The 23,847-nt window shown below is 44.4% G+C and overlaps 1 protein-coding gene across 1 annotated transcript in view; it reads left to right on the top strand.

Annotated features, from left to right (window-relative positions):
• The first annotated feature begins 3,325 nt into the window (after positions 1 to 3,325).
• Positions 3,326 to 23,847, top strand: part of LOC126203406 (uncharacterized) — a 169,160-nt gene continuing 148,638 nt past the window's right edge. The window contains exons 1-2 of the mRNA XM_049937710.1: positions 3,326 to 3,473; positions 20,274 to 20,535. Coding sequence (XP_049793667.1) covers positions 3,326 to 3,473; positions 20,274 to 20,535 — 410 coding nt within the window. The remainder of the gene's footprint in view (positions 3,474 to 20,273; positions 20,536 to 23,847) is intronic.

The following is a 23,847-nucleotide window of genomic DNA, read 5'->3' as shown; positions in this document are numbered from 1 at the left end:
GCCCGTGGACGCCAGAGCAGTGCTGTGACTGTGGTGTGGGGGCGGCTGCGGTCACGGCTGCGGCGTCCCTTGCAGTAACAAGTGGAGCCCTCGCCAGTGATCCATGCCTCACCGGAAGCTGCTTCAGTGTTAGGGGCTTCACCATTCCTATAACTGACGCCACATCGCACTGTGGGAGCTATTCTCTTATGCAGCCGCTATAGAAGAGAGACAGTAATGACAATGCAGCACAACATTCCAGACATCACCAGCTGCTGCTCCTGCTGCAAGGAAAGAAAGAACACGGATTTTATCTATTTGTGAGTAGAATGAGTACATGTATAAAAATTACCTGTTTCGCTCTGGTTCCTTAGTATCCCCCTCAGGTCATCAAACACATCCTCATGCTGATGGCGTTCTCCACTTCCTCTACCCACTGTGCATTTAGTCATCACCTGAATTGGGAAGATCCATTTGTCCAACTGACTATCACCTAAAGCCACACATTATTTTAGTAATAAAAACAAATACACACGCATAAAACTAAAAGAACTTTTTTTTAGAATATGCACTAACATGAGATATGCGATGCCTCCTACTTATTCTCCACCTATACCTCTCCCTGTTCCTTTCCTTCTACCAGGAAATCGTCTACAACAACAATAATATGAGCCGTATTACTGTATGACGAAATTTTTATCAACAGCAACATATTACGTATACACAATACTATGGAGAAGATATTTATACACTACTTAAAATGCTGTTGTTCCTGCTGCTGCTGCTGGCGAGTTTTGTTCCTTGAAATCATACACAGCCAAGAATAGGCAACACATTATGTATACAATGAAATTTTTTAGAATGAAATAATGTATAGTACAAAGAGAAAGTGTATACATATGGTGTACCATAATTAATGGCGTAAACGCATACAGTTGAAATTACACGATACTAGAAGCAAAAGTCTCAGTAAACATGTTGTTGTTGTTGTTGTTGTCTCCAGTCCTGAGACTGGTTTGAGGCAGCTCTCCATGCCACTCTATACTGTGCAAGCTTCTTCGTCTCCCAATACCTACTGCAGCCTACATCCTTCTCAATCTGCTTAGTGTATTCATCTCTTGGTCTCCCTCTACGACTTTTACCCTCCACGCTGCCCTCCATTGCTAAATTTGTGATCCCTTGATGCCTCAAAACATGTCCTACCAACCGGTCCCTTCTTCTTCTCAAGTTGTGCCACAAACTCTCCCCAGTTCTATTCAATACCTCCTCATTAGTTATGTGATCTACCCATCTAATCTTCAGCATTCTTCTGTAACACCATATTTCGAAAGCTTCTATTCTCTTCTTGTCCAAACTATTTATCGTCCATGTTTCACTTCCATGCATGGCTACACTCCATACAAATACTTTCAGAAACGACTTCCTGACACTTAAATCTGTACTCGATGTTAACAAATTTCTCTTCTTCAGAAACGCTTTCCTTGCCATTGCCAGTCTACATTTTATATCCTCTCTACTTCGACCATCATCAGTTATTTTGCTCCCTAAATAGCAAAACTCCTTTACTACTTCAAGTGTCTCATTTCCTCAACTAATTCCCTCAGCATCACCCGACTTAATTCGACTACATTCCATTATCCTCGTCTTGCTTTTGTTGACGTTCATCTTATATCCTCCTTTCAAGACACTGTCCATTCTGTTCAACTGCTCTTCCAAGTCCTTTGCTGTCTATGACAGAATTACAATGTCATCGGCGAACCTCAAAGTTTTCATTTCTTCTCCGTGGATTTTAATACCTACTCCGAATTTTTCTTTTGTTTCCTTCACTGCTTGCTCGATATACAGGTTGAATAAGATCGGGGAGAGGCTACAACCCTGTCTCACTCCCTTCCTAACCACTGCTTCCCTTTCATGTCCCTCGGCTCTTATAACTGCCATCTGGTTTCTATACAAATTGTAAATAGCCTTTCGGTCCCTGTATTTGATGCTTGCCACCTTCAGAATTTGAAAGAGAGTATTCCAGTCAACATTGTCAAAAGCTTTCCCTAAGTCTACAAATGCTATAAACGTAGGTTTGCCTTTCCTTAATCTTTCTCCTAAGATAAGTGTTAGGGTCAGTATTGCCTCACGTGTTCCAACATTTCTGCGGAATCCAATCTGATCTTCCCCGAGGTCGGCTTCTACTAGTTTTTCGATTCGTCTGTAAAGAATTCGCGTTAGTATTTTGCAGCTGTGACTTAATAAACTGATAGTTCGGTAATTTTCACATCTGTCAACACCTGCTTTCTTTGGGATTGGAATTATTATATTCTTCTTGAAGTCTGAGGGTATTTCGCCTGTCTCATACATCTTGCTCACCAGATGGTAGAGCTTTGTTAGGACTGGCTCTCCCAAGGCCGCCAGTAGTTCCAATGGAATGTTGTCTACTCCTGGGGCCTTGTTTTGACTCAGGTCTCTCAGTGCTCTGTCAAAGGGTCGAAAATTCATACCTTAAGAGCTACGTGCAATTTTTCATCTTCGATACTGTGAAACAAATCTCTTCTACTGCAAGTTCTTTGCTTTCCGCACTATGAGAGATAGTTGTATGGACCAAAATAAGGAAAACATTTTCAGCAAACATGTGCTCTAAAACGCATATATTAAAAGTTACGAGCACTTGCTCATTAGAAGAGTTGTCTCAAAGTAGCAAATATATCTATACAATATTGCTGCAGCAGACACAGCTGCTGCTGGCTCTCTGCATTCTGACAATCTATTACACGCTGGACAAATACTTAAACAATGAGACAATATGCACTCATAACGAAATTCTTACTGAAAATGCAACATTTATAGATTCTGGTCACTCAAAATCATCTACAGCAACCTCAGATAAGCTGGTTTCCACATATTACATATACAGCAAAAATGAGGAAAAAATATACTACTTACGACGATAATGCTCTCTACAGTTGCTACCGTTGCTGTTGCTGATCTAGTTTATAACTATGGTCATGTCAGTTGGCAAGACAGTACTCAACAGGGCAGGCCTGGCGATTTGTGTCCGAGTAGTAAACCAGCATTTTTGAATATCGCCCACAAGTCTGCTAGTGGTATGCTCATCCTATAAGCACGTGGCAGAAGTACGAACGAAACGAAAAGTCAATTTTCTGTGGCGACTGTGTGTTGGCAGCTGGTCACTCTCACAGCAAGATAAAAATATCTGTTGTCCTAACGAATCACGCCATACTTCCCGTGGTTTACTGTTCCTGCGGAAGGACCTCCGACACGCGAAGCGTTATATTGAGCCCGTGCTGCCTGAGGTTCGCATTTCCCTGTATTCCGGCGTCGGTCTCAACAGCCAACAATGTCTGCAGAGGGCGTAGCGGCGTGGTTGCTGGCTTTCCTGGCAGCAAACGGCACTTCGATGTTCGACTGTTTCTGCAACCAGTCTGCCAACCGCGAGATGAGTTACAGCGAAGAAGTGATAGGGTTGGACTACTGCTCTTCTCATAGTAAGTACTGTTTGTTACTATACGGACTACACGGAACGTTATCGACTGCGCGGTTTTGAAGTACCTACTAAGAGGCAACGTGGACTGCACCTAATGTTATGAAGCAAGGTAAAACGTTCTCAGCCAGACAGTGAATGACTACGTATTTCACGGAAAAACTACACTTAATTTTCTAACTTTCAGGTCAGTGGATTGTGTCCAGCCTTTTGCTAATGAACGTGATGTAGGAATCGGAAAGGCTATAAATTGACCGTCTACATACCTTCGTGGAGCCCATGACGTTTTACCAGATATGTGAGAATAGCTGGAAAACAGCGGTTGGTAAATGTGGAGGGTAGGTTCCACATTACCAAACAATGTTCGTTAGGAGTTTCTGACACTTGGCACAATCGTCACATTTTTCATTTCCTTTGTTATATTTCTTATATAATAACAAAAATTCAGGCCTTGCAGTACAGAGTAATTCAGTATGGCTATTGCGACTAGAAATGGCTGTAACTCTTTAATGCATACTGATACATCAATTAAAATTACGGATAATGCATAGGGAAGTTCAGACTTTCGATCGTCACTCAATCGCAGTGAACTGGAAAGTGATGCATGTCCGACGGTACGTGAGTGAAGAAAATTGCACTCTGTGTGTTACATTTTAAGAACTCGTCGTTCTCTGATCACACTGAAAATGAGATATTGTCCGGGACAGAACTGAGCACTTCCAGACGCCAACAACATTCACAGATAGCATCGGCGCTTAGATGAAAGAGGACCTTTGTAAAAAAGAAACGTATTATAGCTAAGATGTTGCCCGTGAGTTACATGAAATACATTTCAAACATGTAATTTTTTTAACTTTCTTTTATATTCCCTGCAATTCATATCGACTTATTGTTATGCACTGAACAGTTACAGACGATTGTAGTCGCAGTACTTGCTTAATCTGATTTGTTCGTCTTTGAACGAAATACATCACCGATTCTGCATGTCAGGGATTCGAAAGTTTATTGGTAGGATTGTAGATGTTTTTAGTATTTGATGTCTAGGCACAGGTCATGTGATTCGCATTATGCTCTTTCGGCAGAGATGCCATACATCACCATCTATTCTACGTTACACTCCATATCTACATCTACAGCTACATCCATACTCCACAAGCTACCTGACGGTGTGTGGCGGAGGGTACCTTGAGTACCTCTATCGGTTCTCCCTTCTATTCCAGTCTCGTATTGTTCGTGGAAAGAAAGATTGTCGGTATGCCTCTGTGTGGGCTTTAATATCTCTGATTTTATCCTCATGGTCTCTTCGCGAGATATACGTAGGAGGGAGCAATATACTGCTTGACTCCTCGGTGAAGGTATGTTCTCGAAACTTCAACAAAAGCCCGTACCGAGGTACTGAGCGTCTCTCCTGCAGAGTCTTCCGCTGGAGTTTATCTAGCATCTAGGTAACGCTTTCACGATTACTAAATGATACTGTAACGAGGCGCGCTGCTCTCCGTTGGATCTTCTCTATCTCTTCTATCAACTCTATCTGGTACAGATCCCACACTGGTGAGCAATATTGAAGCAGTGGGCGAACAAATGTACCGTAATCTACTTCCTATGTTTCCGGATTGCATTTCCTTAAGATTCCTCCAATGAATCTGTCTGGCATCTGCTTTACCGACGATCAACTTTATATGATCATTCCATTTTAAATCACTCCTAATCTCGACTCCAAGATAATTTATGGAATTAACTGCTTCCAGTTGCTGACCTGCTATTTTGTAGCTAAATGATACAAAGGATCTTTCTTTCTATGTATTCGCAGCACATTAACTTCTCTACAATGAGACTCAATTGCCATTCCCTGCACCATGCGTCAATTCGTTGCAGATCCTCCTGCATTTGAGTACAATTTTCTGTTGTTACAACCTCTCGATATACCACAGCATCATCCGCAAAAAGCCTCAGTGAACTTCCGATGTTATCCACAAGGTCATTTATGTATACTGTGAATAGCAACGGTCCTACGTCACTCCCCTGCGGCACACTTGAAATCACTCTTGCTTCGGAACACTTCTCTCCATTGAGAATGACATGCTGCGTTCTGTTATCTAGGAACTCCTCAATCCAATCACACAATTGGTCTCATAGTCCATATGCTCTTACTTTGTTCATTAAACGACTGTGGGAACTGTATCGAACGCCTTGCGGAAGTCAAGAAACACGCCATCTACCTGGGAACCCGCGTCTATGGCCCTCTAAGTCTCGCGGATGAATAGCGCGAGCTGGGTTTCACACGATCGTCTTTTTCGAAACCCATGCTGATTCCTAAACAATAGATTTCTAGTCTCCAAAAAAGTCATTATACTCGAACATAATACGTGTTCCAAAATTCTACAACTGATCGAAGTTAGAGATATAGGTTTATAGTTCTACACATCTGTTCGACGTCCCTTCTTGAAAACTGGGATGATCTGTGCCGTTTTCCAATCCTTTGCAATGCTACGCTCTTCTGGAGACCTACCGTGCACCGCTGAAAGAAGATCGCAAGTTCCTTCGCGTACTCTGTGTAAAATCGAACTCGTATCCCATCAGGTTCAGCGGCCTTTCCTCTTTTGAGCGATTTAAATTGTTTTTCTATCCCTCTGTCATCTATTTCGATATCTACCATTTTGTGATCTGTGCAACAATCTAAAGATGGAACTACAGTGCAGTCTTCCTCCGTGAAACAGCTTTGGAAAAAGATATTTAGTGTTTCGACCTTTAGTCTGTCATCCTCTGTTTCAGTACCATTTTGTTTTGATCCACCTACCGCTTTGGAACAAGACCAGAATTTCTTAGGATTTTCTGCCAAGTCAGTACACAGAACTTTACTTTCGAATTCATTGAACGCCTCTGCATATCCCTCCTCACACTTCATTTCGCTTCGTGTAATTTTTGTTTGTCTGCAAGGTTTTGGTTATGTTTATGTTTGCTGTGAAGTTCAAATGGTTCAAATGGCTCTGAACGCTATGGGACTTAACTGCTGTGGTCATCAGTCCCCTACAACTTAGAACTACTTAAATCTAACTAACCTAAGGACATCACACACATCCATGCCCGAGGCAGGATTCGAACCTGCGACCGTAGCGGTCGCGCGGTTCCAGACTGTAGCGCCTAGAACCGCTTGGCCACTCCGGTGGCGCTGTGAAGTTCCCTTTGCTTCCGCAGCAGTTTGCTAACTCGTATGTTGTACCACGGTGGCTCTTTTCCTTCTCTTACGATCTTGCTTGGCACATAGTCATTTAATGCATATTGTACGATGGTTTCGAACTTTGTCCACTGATCCTCAATACTATCTGTACTTGAGACAAAACTTTTTTGATGAGCCGTCAAGTTCTCTGAAATCTGCTTTTTGTCACTTTTGCTAAACAGAAAAATTTTCCTACCTTTTTTAATATTTCTATTTCCGGCTGAAATCATCGATGCAGTAACCGCTTTATGATCGCTGATTCCCTGTTCTGCGTTAACTGTTTCAAATATTTCGGGTCTGTTTGTCACCAGAAGATCTAATATGTTACCGCCACGAGTCGGTTCTCTGTTTAACTGCTCAAGGTAGTTTTCAGATAAAGCACTTAAAAAATTTCCCTGGATTCTTTGTCCCTGCCACCCGTTATAAACGTTTGAGTCTCCCAGTCTATATCCGGCAAATTAAAATCTCCACCCAGAATTATAACATGGTCGGAAAGTCTCTGAACCCCACGTTCTGTGAAGAGTCGTGGATGTCTAACCATTTAGCGGCAAGTGGTAGTTTCACTGTCCATCTACCTGTTACCGTAGATGCCTACGACAATAGCACGCGAACATTCGTACAACTTCGCCTTTTTAGAGGTACCAGTCCACAGACTCTGCGTAATAATACTCCGCCCTTTGTCGTAGCCGCTTATCCCAGTGAATTTTCCCATTGCCAGCCCGTATCTTGGCTTGGGTGATCCCCCGTCAATGTGTGCTCGACGTACATACATTGTTATCGCGTCATGAGGCCACAATGCCGCCAGGCAGCATCCAACGTCGCAGCTGTCATAATAATTTTGCTTATCAGTGTATTTACGTTAAAGTGGCGCGTGCTCTCTCAAGCAGCAATTGGTAGAGATACCAGGCATTAGGGGGTGTGCGTCTCCACGCGTGAAGAATCTGAGCATTTCACACGAGCCACAGGGTACATCTACGCTGCAACCTCGCTGCTCGCTGGGAGAGCTTACCTTGCAGCTGTTCGCTTAAACTAGCAGAGTGCACGGCACAGCTGGAGGTAAAAGTTGTCGACGTTTCGGGACGCAATGGTCGCCGCGAGAAACGGATAACAGCTTTACACCACAGCCTCGGAGCAGTGTAACAAGTGGCGTGACGACAAGCAGCGATGATGCAGCCAGTAAGTGAGTCAGGAAGGTTCGTCGCTGGGCAGCGCCGGCGAGCAGCGAGACGGCAGCACAGACGCACCTGCGGCTTGCTACATGAGAAGACATCCTGGATATGGTGTCACAGCGCGGCGGTTCTCTGGAGAAGGGGCGCCACACAGTTACAGGTATAATTACAAATCCTAAACATGGCTGCGAAACAGCAACTGTGTAAATCTGAAGAGGTTGAAAAATCAGCCAACCAGTTGCAAACAGAGGTTTATTAGACCTTGACCTACGTTTCGACATTTGCAAAAACATCTTCCTCAGAAATAGTGGACTTCTTACATCACACGATTTTACAATAGGGTGGATGAAGCCAAGCGGCTCTTCTCATAGGCATAATTGACAAAACAAGAATTATCGCAAGCCGTGGCTTTAGATAGCGCCAGATACACGCAACTTACACAAATACACTCCTGGAAATTGAAATAAGAACACCGTGAATTCATTGTCCCAGGAAGGGGAAACTTTATTGACACATTCCTGGGGTCAGATACATCACATGATCACACTGACAGAACCACAGGCACATAGACACAGGCAACAGAGCATGCACAATGTCGGCACTAGTACAGTGTATATCCACCTTTCGCAGCAATGCAGGCTGCTATTCTCCCATGGAGACGATCGTAGAGATGCTGGATGTAGTCCTGTGGAACGGCTTGCCATGCCATTTCCACCTGGCGCCTCAGTTGGACCAGCGTTCGTGCTGGACGTGCAGACCGCGTGAGACGACGCTTCATCCAGTCCCAAACATGCTCAATGGGGGACAGATCCGGAGATCTTGCTGGCCAGGGTAGTTGACTTACACCTTCTAGAGCACGTTGGGTGGCACGGGATACATGCGGACGTGCATTGTCCTGTTGGAACAGCAAGTTCCCTTGCCGGTCTAGGAATGGTAGAACGATGGGTTCGATGACGGTTTGGATGTACCGTGCACTATTCAGTGTCCCCTCGACGATCACCAGCGGTGTACGGCCAGTGTAGGAGATCGCTCCCCACACCATGATGCCGGGTGTTGGCCCTGTGTGCCTCGGTCGTATGCAGTCCTGATTGTGGCGCTCACCTGCACGGCGCCAAACACGCATACGACCATCATTGGCACCAAGGCAGAAGCGACTCTCATCGCTGAAGACGACACGTCTCCATTCGTCCCTCCATTCACGCCTGTCGCGACACCACTGGAGGCGGGCTGCACGATGTTGGGGCGTGAGCGGAAGACGGCCTAACGGTGTGCGGGACCGTAGCCCAGCTTCATGGAGACGGTTGCGAATGGTCCTCGCCGATACCCCAGGAGCAACAGTGTCCCTAATTTGCTGGGAAGTGGCGGTGCGGTCCCCAACGGCACTGTGTAGGATCCTACGGTCTTGGCGTGCATCCGTGCGTCGCTGCGGTCCGGTCTCAGGTCGACGGGCACGTGCACCTTCCGCCGACCACTGGCGACAACATCGATGTATTGTGGAGACCTCACGCCCCACGTGTTGAGCAATTCGGCGGTACGTCCACCCGGCCTCCCGCATGCCCACTATACGCCCTCGCTCAAAGTCCGTCAACTGCATATAAGGTTCACGTTCACGCTGTCGCGGCATGCTACCAGTGTTAAAGACTGCGATGGAGCTCCGTATGCCACGGCAAACTGGCTGACACTGACGGCGGCGATGCACAAATGCTGCGCAGCTAGCGCCATTCGACGGCCAACACCGCGGTTCCTGGTGTGTCCGCTGTGCCGTGCGTGTGATCATTGCTTGTACAGCCCTCTCGCAGTGTCCGGAGCAAGTATGGTGGGTCTGACACACCGGTGTCAATGTGTTCTTTTTTCCATTTCCAGGAGTGTATTTTATCTTGTGTCCCCTATTACAATTTCATGTTGAAAGGAGCCTCTACCTGTCGGCTCAGATGGTAGAACACTTCCCCGGGAAAGGCAAAGGTCCCGAGTTCGAGTATGGGTCCCGCACGCAGTTTTAATCTGCCATGAAGTTTCATTTGTGGGATTTCTGTCATCACTCCTCTGTACCGACGAAGCATCCTTTATTAGAAATTGCATCATAAATGTGCATAATCGTTGCCTGTGGGCTATAGACAATTCTCAGGGAACGGTTGAGGCGTCTCACCAGCATCGATTTAGCTTCAATGTGTGGGCAGAGATTGTTGGTAACCACATAGCCTACTTAGAGCGGTTATTACTCCACAACGCCTCGACGGGGGAACGTGCCTGGACTTCGTGCGGAGTACCCTGCTGGAGACTGTGCCTTTGGCGACACCCAAGATAATGTCGTTCTGTATGACGGAGCATCACTCCACTTCAGCATTACCGTTCGCCCACACCTCAACAACATGTTCCCCGGAGGTTGGATAGGACGCGGAGGTCCTTTAGCACGGCCTCCTTGATCACCGGATTTAAACCCCCTGAATTTTTAACCTCTGGGGGCATCTGAAAAGGGTAGGGTATGTTGATGTGCGGACTCTTCAGAAGCGTGTTCGCGACCCCTGTGACGCTGTCCGGAGAGAAGCCGGAACGTGCGAAAGAGTGCGGCAATACACGACGTGACACGTTAACGCATGCGTTGCATTCCATAGAGGCCGCTCCCAATCAATCCAAAACACAGGTCTGTGCGTTTCACTCGAGAAATAGACAAGCTAAAACAAAAGTGGAAATAACTTGGAGGAGAAAACAACTAGAACACTGTGGTACGTATATGTACCTGAGGGTAAAGCTCGACCGCACACTTACTCCCGATGTTCTATGTACGTCTGCTCTAACCCTGTTTCTCTGCGGCAGAATAAGCTGCACCAGTCTGGAAAACTCCGCAACACTAAGCACTTTGACACTGCTCTTTATAGGCCGCATTGTAACTGGGTGTCTACGAACAGCTCCATTTGACAGAATCTACCGTCTTACACGCATAGCAGTCCCCGATATCAGACGAACAACGGCGGCAGTGGTTGAGAAGAAGAAAGAGGAAAAATGATTACAGGCATCCCACGTTTGGAAGCAAAGCGTGACGTCTTAGCTTTCTCTGATTAACTGAAGCCATTCCATAACCACCTTCCGCTTACCGGATAGAAGTATGGCTAAACAAGGCAACTGGAGCTAACAAACTAAACCTGAAGGAAGAACCCGGTGCTGGTTTCCAACTACCTTAACAGACGCTAACCTAACAGACGTGCAAGACTTTGAAAAGACTGCGAATTGGTCGCGAATTGCAGATAGAACTTTAAGCGGCGGGGCTACATTATTGCAGATGCGACCTGCGAATGTGGTGAACTTAGATAGTGAACTCCTCTTTGTCTGCCAGAAGTTGCCTGCAAGGTTGAGGACCTCGTTTCAGCAAATGTCCCAGCACTCAAGACGGCAGAATTTCGGGCTTCAAAATCAATTTTACATGTACAGTGTCTAATGTATATATTGTAGATACTGCATTATATTGTGTTGTTTTGAATTTGTAAATAACTCTGTTGTACAGTACTAGACACGAAAAGCATAATAATGGAGGCTGCTTTAGACATCCGTATTGATGTGGATGCGATGCAGCCCTGTACTGTGTTCCGGGCGATTTGTTTCCGTCGCCTGTACACCGCCCATATCCGGACACACGTTTGTAGGACATTTTACCCTCCATTACCAGTCAGGCATCCGTTCCTGCAGTTTGTCGGTTTTATTAATGTTCACGCTGTGCAGTTTAGCAGGCAGAATACACAGGAGAGTGGATGGAATACTGGGTTCAAAATGCAGTACGCAGTGCCGCCAAGTACGCCACCGAGAAATGGCTTTAACTTGACTGGGTATCGATTCGAAATGCGCTGGAATGGAAGGGTCCGTCACTGTGTGGTGCTCCAGCGCTGTTCCAGAGTCCAGAGTCTGTATGCTGTCCTGCCAGCCTCTCACTAAGCCCTGACCAGATTTTTACTGTGTGTGCGACGTCCGCTTAACATTCTGTTCGGATCAACCTTCCTATACTGTCTGTAGCGAGGGAGGTCGGGACGTCATGGGCGACATGCAGTCTTGGGTTAAGTTGTTCAAGGGTAACGCCAAAGGCATCTCAAAGATGGAGCACAGCCACCAGTCCAAGTTACACACTATTTATTCTGAAGAACACGGAACTCTATGCAGTGACACCAACTGCAGGGCATCTATGAAGACGCCGATTGCAACCCAATGACCTTCGGTCTCCTCAGACCGTCCAGTGTCGTCGATGGGTGCGCGCCTTACTTTCGCGCGTCACGGGAAGCCGCAGGAATGAACAGTGCCCTATGTCTCAGAACAGTTGGCAAAAAAAAAAAAAAATAGAAAAAGAGCTTCAGATTTAAACGTAAATTAGTATGTAAGGGTTCTCGAGGTCTTTGATTACGAATTTACCGTAATTCCCAAATTCAAAGTAGTAGCTCCAATATGGCCGAGCACATCATTCAGAATTCTTTATAGTTTCACTTTAATCAGTGTGTAATAGGTTTTTAGGTTGCTGGTCACGAATTATAATTTCAAAATGAAAAATAACAAATAATGACCAATGTATATTACAACAAATACAAAACCTGTCTTTCTTTGATTTTTATTGTGAAACTCGTTGAGTTACTAGCAATGTACGGTTAAAATAATGTAAATAAGCAAACACTGTAAAAATCAGTCACTTTCACTGTCAAGATAGTTACCATGTTCGAAATCAAAGTCAGTATCATCCTTATCAGAAATTTCTAGAAAATTTTCAGACTCATCATCAGGAAAAAGTAGAACCTCTGGGGTGTTCATTGATAATTTTTTACTTTTTATGGGTTCCATTTCTCTGAGGCTGGAAATAAGTGGATCTGAAAACGCCAGGAGCCAATAAAGTACATCGTTCACTTTATTTGTGCGTATAATTTTCCTGGGAAACCCTTCACGATATATTTTGATATCTGTACTTCTGGCTTCCTGACAGTCTTCAGATGGTTGGCCTATTGTTAATATAGCTGATTCTGTTATATGAGCACCGTGCGTTAATACTTTATGACCCGTCGTAGACATTTAAAAGCAGGAAAATTTGGCGAAGCACATTTTAACTATATCATGACAAAGTTTTCGAAATTTTTCAATGTTCACGTTGTCTTCACATTACATCACATGACGTCCAAGATAACGTGAAATGTATGAATGAAATCCTCGTCCTGTCCCAGGATTTGAGCAGACACTGATAATTTCTCCAAAAAAGTGACGAGCTGTATTGCCGTCATTGGAGTTCCTGAAACCAACTTTTTAATGGATCAAAAAGAAGCTCTAGCTGCGTTTGAAATTCGTTGTGAACTGTTTTTTCTTTCTTTTTTTCGAAACACTCAACGCTTTTTGTCTTCTCTTGATCGCGTTTGTGATTTTTTTGTTTCACAACCCGAGGTGAATTAAATACTCAAACAAATCTTTGCGTGGAGGGTTAATAATCCGTAACGTAAATTGGGAACAATCGCTTCATTTTTTACAAAGTTGAGATTAGTAAATAGCTTTTCACACAATTAGCATCGGAAAAATACACATCAAAACTATAACAAAAGGTAGTAGTGATCGTAGTGGTAGACCTCAGTCTATGAAAACAGCTGCCGAGCATGACTTGGCGTCTTTTGTTCCTTATCTCAAAAGTACAGGGAGATAGCCGGAATTTTCTTTCACACTCTGTTACAATATCGTATGCTATACTCCCCAAGTCAGAAATTCCTAAATAGTACTTTTTTTTTCTTTTTAAAGTATTCTGACTGGAAAGAAACTTCCTGGCAGATTAAAACTGTGTGCCGGACCGACACTCGAACTCGGGACCTTTGCCTTTCGCGGGCAAGTGCTATTCTGACTGGTTTGAAGCGGCCAGCCACAAATTCCTCTCCTGTGCCAATCCTTCATAGAAGCAGTTGCAGCCTACGTCCTCAGTTATTTGCTGGATGTATTCCAGTCTATCTTTCTCTACAGTTTTTTATCCTTTACAGCTCCTTGTAGTATCATGAAAGGTCTTCCCTGATACCTAACAGATGTCTTAACATCCTATTCTTTCTTCTTGTCAGTTTTTTCCATATGCTCGTTTCCTCGCAGATCCTGCGGGGAACTTCCTCATTCCTTTGAGTCCAGCTAGTTTTCAACATTAGTCTCTAGCACCACCTCTCAGATGCTCCATTTCTCTTCTGTTCTGGTTTTCTCACGGTCCTTGTCTCACTACCACACAAAGTTACGCTCCAAACATACATTTTCACTGAAACTTCCTGGCAGATTAAAACTTTGTGCCGGACCGAGACTCGAACTCGGGACCTTTGCCTTTCGCGGGCAAGTGCTCGCGAAAGGCAAAGGTCCCGAGTTCGAGTCTCGGTCCGGCACACAGTTTTAATCTGCCAGGAAGTTTCATATCAGCGCACACTTCGCTGTAGAGTGAAAATTTCATTCTAGATACGTTTTCACTGTTTGTTACCTCAGATGAAGTCCTATGTTTCAGGCCAGCAGAATTCTCAGGGCAAGACGTGCCCTCTTTCCTAACGCTAGTCAGCTTTTTATATCCTCCCTACTCTGTCCGTCATGGGTTATTTTGCAGCTTAAACAGCAGAATTCATTAACTTCACCTACTTCGTGACCGTCAATTCTGTTGTTTCTCGCTGTTCTCATTTCTCCTACTTCTCATTACTTCCGTCTTTCTTCGATTTACTCTCAAACCATATTCTGGACTAATAAGAATGTTCATTCCATTCAGCAAATCCTGTACTTCTCCTTTACTTTCACGGAGGATAACAATGTCATCAGCGAATCTTACCATCGATATCCTTTCGCCATGGATTTTTATCCCACTCCTGAAAATTTCTTTTATTTCCGTCATTATATGATGGATAGATTCAACAGTAGGGAAAATTGCACCCCTAATTTACACACCCTTTTGAATCGGATCTCTTCGTGCTTGGTTCTCCTACGTTATTTTTCCTTCTTGGTTCTCCTACTTTTTGTAAATCACCCCGATTTTTCTGTGAATTTCGAACGTTATGCACCGTTTTGCATTGTCTAACCCTCATTCCAGGTAGACTAATCCATTGCGCGTGTTTCGATTCTTCTTGCGTTTTGCTTCCATTATCAAAAGCAACGTGAGAACTGCCTCTCTGGTGTCTTTACCGTTCCTAAAGTCAAACAGATCGTCATCTAATACATCCTCAATTGTCTTTTCCGTTATTGTGTATATTATTCTTGTCAGCAACTGGGATCCATGAACTATTAAGATGATTGGCGCTAATTCCTGCCCTAGTCAGCTCTTGCACTCTTCGGGAATTATTGGATGATGTTTTTCCCAAAGTCTCATGATATATCACCAGTCTCATACATTCTACACACCAACGTGAGTAGCCTCTTTCTTGCCACTTTCAAACTTATTTGAGAAATTCGGAGAGAATGTTATGTATCCCTTCTGCCTTGTTTGGTCTTCCAGAGCTCTTTTAAATTATGATCTCTTCCTGTTGACAAGTGTTTCTTCTTCTATCACTTCTTCAGACAAGTCTTCCTCTTCGCAGAGACCTTCAGTTTGCTCTTTCCACCTATTCTCTCTCTCCTCTGTATTTAACAGTGGAATCACCATTGCATTCTTAATGTTACAACCCGTGCTTTCATGTCACTGAAGCTTGTTCTGAATTTTATGTGTGCTGACTTAATTCCTTCTGACAACCATTTCTTTTTATATTTCTTCCCATTTTTTCTTGCAGCCATTTTGCCTTAACTTTCCTGTACTTCCTGTTTATTTTTTTTCCTAAGTGACTTGTATTTCTGCATTCATGAAATTCAGCGGACATTTTTATACTTCCTTCTTTCATGAATCAACCGAAGTATTTAATCTGTTACCCATGGTTTCTTCGCAGTTACCTTCATTGTACCTGTGTTTTTCATTCCAACTTCTAGAAGTGTCCATCCATCCTCAAGTGAACATCCTACTGAGCTATTCCTTATCGCAGTGTCTACAGCCTTAGAGCACTTCAAGCGTATCTCACCAGTCCTTATTACTTCCGTATCCCACTTGTTTTCGCATTGGTTCTTCCTGACGGCTCTCTTAAACTTCAGCCTACTCTTCATGATTACTAAATTCTGACCAGAGTCTGTATCTGCTCGTAGGTGCAGTGGTATGTGTGGTATAAAGAGTTGTGTTAAGATGTTTGAGATGATAGAGGTCCAGAGTTGATACCGTAAGCTTAGTTCGTATTAATCTCATCTGATTTGCAAAAAATGTTGTAAAATCACTCACTTCTCACTGTCAGCACAATTGGAAATTAAATGTCAGTTATTTTCATACGGGCAAATCAGGATCGTATATTTTACCCTTTTTTATTACGTAAAGTTCTAATATCTAAATCAAAGTTTTTTATTTAAACACTTCCATATTTTAAGCATTTGTTACGCCTTAGCGTGCGCTTGTAACGTCCCCCTCACTTATCGACCTTAATGACAGTGAAGACTTAAACCGCGTACACCTAATGGAAATTTGGGAAAAGCAATCGTCACCGAAGTTAATTTATCGGTAAAGAGGGAGGAAAGGGTTACATCTAAATGAAAGGAAAAATGCAAATGAAATTGGTGGAAATTAATTTTGACAAAAGGGTAAAATTAAGAAAGAAAGTAAATGTGCGGTCGTTACGTTATCAATTAATTGGCGTTATTAGATATTTGAGATTTGGGGAAAATTACGGTCGCCAGTCCTATGGACAACTACTATAATAACTAAAAACGAAAGATTAATGCACATATAATTAGCACTAAAAGCGTGGCAACTGAAGGTTGGCACGTGTTGTGTGAAAACTGAATGTTTGTCAGAAGTAATAAACTTCGCTACATTCTGACTTAATTTAGCAAAAGAATTAATAAAACTGGGAAATTGAAAGTTAATTTAGTGACTGAATTTAATAGAGAACTTTGTTTCTGAAGCACTACAGAACTCAATAAAATAAGGTTATTCTTGGTCTACCTCAACAATCATTTCAAAAGCTACTTCAATCTACGCAATTTAGAAATAAGGGATTTAACTTTGAACTTGAATTAAATGATTCTGAACTATTAACAATAATAAAATGTAGTACGTACCAAGCTGAGCTGCAGTCACAGGTAAGTTAAAATATGGTAACAAAAGTCACACTCTTAATTTGTGCTTGTGTAATCTAAATATTGTAGCCAGCTATGAATACCTTAAATGAACTTTGAAATTAAAGCAGTGAAATCTAGTGATATTACTTTAACGCTGGCGTTTGAATTTCAACGACACTCGGGTTCATTCCGGAAAAGGAAGGGACCCTGCTTGGTAATGCATTTGGGACAATGAGCAACAAAGGTTCATGCTACGTTGCTGTAATTTTGTGAGGCAAATTGAACACTTGGAAAAGCTGAGGTCTGCCATACAGTTCTAAAACTTTACGTCCCTTTCGTCTTCCTTGTTGATTGATTGAAGGTTTGAAGTCGTCGATCGAGGAGGTGGTGACAGTCACTCATTGTCGGCCGTCGTTGTTGCAGACGCTGGATGTTGGCTCGCCTTCTTCTCGACATGGTCACCAGGCGAAACGGGCTCTTGATGTGCGCCAGCTAATGCTTCCCGTCCGCGACACCGTGTCAGAAACTATCATAGCAGCCGGCCGCGGTGGTCTCGCGGTTCTAGGCGCGCAGTCCGGAACCGTGGGACTGCTACGGTCGCAGGTTCGAATCCTGCCTCGGGCATGGATGTGTGTGATGTCCTTAGGTTAGTTAGGTTTAAGTAGTTCTAAGTTCTAGGGGACTGATGACCACAGCAGTGGAGTCCCATAGTGCTCAGAGCCATTTGAACCTATCATAGCAAGTCGACCGCAATTACATGCTGACAAACCCCGAAAGCGCGGCAACTCGCGGCAGTGTTACTCAACACACCTGCTTCACCGCCCTACTCCAGCCGGACTCCCTCTGCCCGCGCTCCATGTGGAAGAGTTAACACTACCCAAGATACTAAACACTTTGGTTCTCCATACCACCTATCGATGTAATTGTTCGATAGCACAGTTTTCCCTAGGCAAGACCCAGCGTAAAAATACAAATAATATTTACAAAGCAAACCAATAATACATCGAAATAAATGCATAAATAAATATATATTCAAATTATAAAACAATTACAATATATAAAGACACAGAAATGTCATATCTTCAGGTAACAAAAAAGGAAAAAAATTATAGTAGAATAGATTAAATAGGAGGATATGCATTACCGGCGTTACACGCTGTTGATTCTGAATATACGGAAATTTAAAAATTCCGCGTGGTGGCGGATCAAATGGCGGTTAGCGATAATCCTTTTCACCTCCGCAGCACCTGTGCTAAATTGCTGGAAAATCTCAGATGAGAGGCAAATGGAGTTTATTATCTAATTATTGAATACCTGTACTCTGTGTTGCTTTAAAGTGTATATCCATGATACATTTACCACAACACTGTCCTGTAAGTCCAGGTAAGAATTGCCATTATAACAAACGAAATAAAAGTAGCTCGATACGACATACGAGTAACACGATCAATAACAAACGAGCAATAAAGATCAACAATGAAAGAGATTGTAATTGTGATGTGCTATTTATACTCTGCTTACAGTGGCAGTGATTCTTGTGTGTCTCCTTGCATCTACACCTCTTTGATTGTCTTTCATGTAATTAATATTTGTCATAATTACACAATGTCCCTGCGTCAGAGTTTGTTCATCGTTATACGTTTAAAAATATTGTTTCATTTTAATGTCACTTTTTCTCTACGTTATGTACGATTTATTGAATTCACTACCAAAGGACGCAACAGTACTCTTTACGATCCAGTGTCTGATTTCGGAATCTGGCTGACCTTTATGTACTCTAGTTGGTATCTGCCCTAAACTCCCGGCCTTTCCCCTTTATATTTCCACCTCTTGTGATTCTTGAACAGAGTATTATGTATTACACTGTTGGCCATTAAAATTGTTACACCAAGAAGAAACGCAGATGATAAACCGGTATTCATTGGAGAAACATATTATATTAGGACTGACATGTGATTACATTTTCACGAAATTTGGGTGCATAGATCCTGAAAAATCAGTACCCAAAACAACCACCTCTGGCCGTAATAACGGCCTTGATACGCCTGGGCATTGAGTCAAACACAGCTTGGATGGCGTGTACAGGTACAGCTGCCCATGCAGCTTCAACACGATACCACAGTTCATCAAGATTAGTGACTGGCGTATTGTCACGAGCCAGTTGGTCGGGGACCATTCATCAGACGTTTTCAATTGGTGAGAGATCTGGAGAATGTGCTGGCCAGGGCAGTAGTTGAACATTTTCCGTATCCAGAAAGGCTCGTATAGGACCTGCAACATGGGGATCGAACGAAGGGTAGAACCACGGGTCGTAACACATCTGAAATATAACGTCCACTGTTCAAAGTGCCGTCAATGCCAACAACAGGTGACCGAGACGTGTAACCAATGGCACCCCATACCATCACGCAGGGTGATAGGCCAGTAAGGCGATGACGAATACACGCTTCCAATGTGCGACCATCATGATGCTGTAAACAGAACCTGGATTCATCCGAAAAAATGACCTTTTGCCATTCGTGCACCCAGGTTCGTCGTTGAGTACACCATCGCCGGCGCTCCTGTCTGTGATGCAGCGTCAAGGGTAACCGCAGCCATGGTCTCCGAACTGATAGTCTATGCTGCTGCAAACGTCGTAGAACTGTTCGTGCAGATGGTTGTTGTCTTGCAAACGTCCCGATCTGTTGACTCAGGGATCGAGACGTGGCTGCACGATCCGTTACAGCCATGCGGATAAGATGCCTGTCATCACGACTGCTTGTGATACTAGGCCTTTGGGATCGAACACGGCGTTCCGTATTACCCTGCTGAACCCACCGATTCCATATTCTGCTAACAGTCAGTGTATCTCGACCAACGCGAGCAGCAATGTCACGATACGATAAACCGTAATCCCGATAGGCTGCGATCCGACCTTTATCAAAGTCGGAAACGTGATGGTACGCATTTCACCACCTTACATGAGGCATCACAACAACGTTTCACTAGTCAAGGCCGGTCAGCTGCTGTTTGTGTATGAGAAATCGGTTGGAAACTTTCGTGATGTCAGCACGTTGTAGGTGTCTCCACCTGCGCCAACGTTGTGCGAATACTCTGAAAAGCTAATCACTTGCGTATCCCAGCATATTCTTCCTGTCGGTTAAATTTCGCGTCTGTAGCCCGTCATCTTCGTCGTGTAGCAATTTTAATGGCCAGTAGCGTACTACCATGTTTATTGCAGAAATCTATCAGACTTTCTCCTCTCTCGTTCCTGCTACCAAACTCATATTCTGACGTAACCCGTTCCACTGCTCCCTCCGCTAATACATCTAGGTGACTGAAAGACGTTTCATAGGATGCTACAGCCTGTTCGAAATCTGCCTGGAGCCTGGACCGCCACCCGCCTGGATGGCAGCAGTGGCACGCCTGGTGCCGGTCAACTCTGGCCTGGAACTGCCTGAGCCTGAACTGGAAGGTCGGTGGGCCACAGGCGACGAGGGCTGCGGCGGCGTCCTGGCGGCGATCCGCGAACTCTCCGTGGAAGAGGCCAACGAACTCGCCTGTAACCTCGTCTGCCGCATCCCGGCTGACTGCATCGACTCCTGCTCTCTACAGGGGTACGTACGCCACTAGAGGCCACCGTCTCTCACCCTACATACAGGGTGAAAAGTATTTAAACCGACAAACTTTGGGAGATTGTAGGGGACATCAAAACAAATACTTTTCCCTAATGTCATCTTTTACTATGAGGATTATTTAAGCCGGTGGAGGCCGCAATCCGATCTTCAGTTGTTAGAGGGCGTATTACACTGTTCAGTTGTAGGCAACTGCTGTCCACCAGTGCAGTAGTGCACTGTCTCTGTTTGCTAGTGGAGCGATACGCTTGGGGTGAGTACACTGATATGGCTGGTGCGTACTACGTAGCGCACCACAACGGTCGAGATGCACAGCGGATTTATCAACAATCGACCTGACACCGATACGCCAGGCTTTCACAGTGGAGGGCGCGAGGTGCAGCGCACGGAGCCGTTATGAACGCGCGCGCTGAGCAGCGCATGCGCAATGTCACCTCAGAAGGCTTTAAATAGCGGAGCTCAGCGCGTACTCGCCAGTACTACTACAGTGGCATTCATTCACCTGAAGATGGCCAGAAGACTCTGCGCCGAAATATCGTGGCAGGAAGTTACTGATATCCGGCAGTTCTCCCGTGTTTTTATGGAACAATATCATAATCGCCGTAGCCCGCATCATACGACCTTTGCTGCTGTGTACCAGTGTCTGCGTGAGACCGGATCATTTAGCAGATTACCTGGACAGGGACGCCGTCGCACGGTAAGAACGCTGCAATTTGAGGAAGCTGTCTTGCAGCATGTGGAGCGGGATCCTTCAATCAGCAGTCGTGCAGTTTCAAGTAAAATGGTGACGAATCCCCACTTTTTTGTGTGCGGAACAATTCAGGACACTCCTGATGTTTTTGCCCGTGTCAGACAGAACATGATCCGACAGTATAACCTTTGTTTACGTGTCAGTGGAGACATTTTTGAAAATCTACTTTAGCTGAAATTGGGTTGTGTTAATGTGATGTCTCTTGGTCATAAAAAACTGGAAAAGTGGTTGTTGGTTTAATTAATTTGCCGAGAGAGAAATCTTCCTCTACCGGTTTAAACACTCCTCATAGGAAAAAGTGACATTAGGGAAAAATATTTGTTTTGATGTCTTTCGAGAGCAACTGTTACGTCCATTTCACTTACAGCGTGTCCACAACCTGGAACCAGTTAATTATCCATCCAGAGCACAGTTTTCCCAGTGGTACCTGGAACAGTGTGAAATGCATCCTACATTTCCATCCTCTGTGTTGTTTACCGATGAAGCACCGTTCGGGCGTGATGGAATCTTCAACATGCACAATTCGCATATTTGGAGTGAGGATAACCCGCATGTCACAGTTACTAGCGCTCATCAAGTGCGGTTCTTCGTTAATGTGTGGGTCGGTGTTGTTGGGGACCATTTAATTGGGCTGTATCTGCTACCTAGGCCATTAAATGGCAGGCACTGTTACAATTTTCTCGCTAGAGCATTGAAAGAATTGCTGGAAGACGTTCCGCTCCCTACAAGACAACGCATGTGGTTCCAGCATGACGGGGCGCCGGCACATTTCAGTCGTCGTGTGCGTCAATTCCTGGACCCACGGTTCCCAGACACGTGGACTGGCAGAGGTGGTCCGGTACCATGACCTGCTTGATCCCCACTTTTTTTGTGTGCGGAACAATTCAGGACACTCCTGATGTTTTTGCCCGTGTCAGACAGAACATGATCCGACAGTATAACCTTTGTTTACGTGTCATGGAGACATATTTGAAAATCTACTTTAACTGAAATTGGGTTGTGTTAATGTGTTGTCTCTTGGTCATAAAAAACTGGAAAAGTGGTTGTTGGTTTAATTAATTTGCCGCCAGAGAAATCTTCCTCTTCCGGTTTAAATACTCCTCATAGGAAAAAATTACATTAGGGAAAAATATTTGTTTTGATGTCCCCTACAATCTCCCAGAGTTTGTCGGTTTAAATACTTTTCACCCTGTATAATACTCTTCTCAAAACAGTTGTGTGCGCCATCATCTGATTTTGTCTTTTTCCGAGACTAACATTTGTTAATAAGCACACCAGACAACACATAGGTCGCTCCTTCGCTCATCCCCACCACCTAGCCCCTCCTCACAGAGGAATGGACTCCAGTACTTTGTAACATCACATCTCTCCTTAATAATGAATTGAACTAGATGTGGAAGAGAGTCCATAAGTTTCTTCAGAAATGTCACATACATAACGAATTCGTCTACTTGATATCTGTTAGGAATTGAAATGCTATCTACTTGTGGGACATGTGATTTGTGTCGGACCGACCGGGACTCGTACCTGGAATTGCCGCTCATCGGAAACATACCCCATTACCATTACGGCTTCCCGAGCACGCTCTCTGGATCAGTCCAAACCTCTAAATGCCACACTTCCTGCGTCCCAATTGGTGGCAACATGACTTAGATTCGCGCATCTTGGTTCATGACAGAAACGTGTTCAGCATTAGTACACACATCAAAAAAAAGTTTTGCATCACCTCAGTTCCGACAGTTCCGGAACCTCTACAGAGAATTGGAATAATTTCCGACCTTTTTATTACTCATGAAAACCACACATTGCACGTTGCACCACCATACAGCGAGGCCTTCAGAGAGGGTGCGGGGGGGGGGGGGGTGTCCAGATCACATCGGTACCTCTAATACCCAGTAGCACATCCTCTTGGATTTATGCATGCTTGTATTCGTCGTGGCATACTATCCACAAGTTCATCAAGGCAATGATGGTCCAGATTGTTCAACTCCTCCACGGCGATTCGGCGTTGATCCCTCAGAGTGGTTGGTGCGTCGCGTCGTCCATAAACAGCCCATTTCAATCTACCCCAGGCATGATGGATAGGGTTCATGTCTGAATAACATGCTGGCCACTCTAGTTGAGCGATGTCATTATCCCTAAGGAAGTCATTCATAAGATATGCACGATGGGGATGCGAATTGTCTTCCATGAAGACGAATGTGTCCCTAATATGCTGCCAATATGGTTGCACCATCAATCGGAGGATGGCATTCACTTATCTTACAGCCGTTACAGTGCCTTCCATGACCACCAGCGGCGTACGTCAGCCCCTTATACTGCCACCCCAAGACAGGAGGTAACCTCCACCTTGCTGCACTCGCTGGACAGTGTGTCTGAGGCGTTCAGCCTGACCGGGCTGCCTCCAAACACGTCTCCGACGATTGTCCGGTTCAAGGCATATTCGACACTCATCGGTGAAGAGACCGTGATGCCAGTCGTGAGCGGTTCATTTGGCATGTTGTTGGGCCCATCTGTACCGCCCTGCATGTTGTCGTGGTTTC

The sequence above is a fragment of the Schistocerca nitens genome, chromosome 9 (genome assembly GCF_023898315.1).
Source record: "Schistocerca nitens isolate TAMUIC-IGC-003100 chromosome 9, iqSchNite1.1, whole genome shotgun sequence".
In the NCBI taxonomy this organism is placed as follows: domain Eukaryota; kingdom Metazoa; phylum Arthropoda; class Insecta; order Orthoptera; family Acrididae; genus Schistocerca; species Schistocerca nitens.
This window is presented reverse-complemented; position numbering and strand designations above follow the sequence as displayed.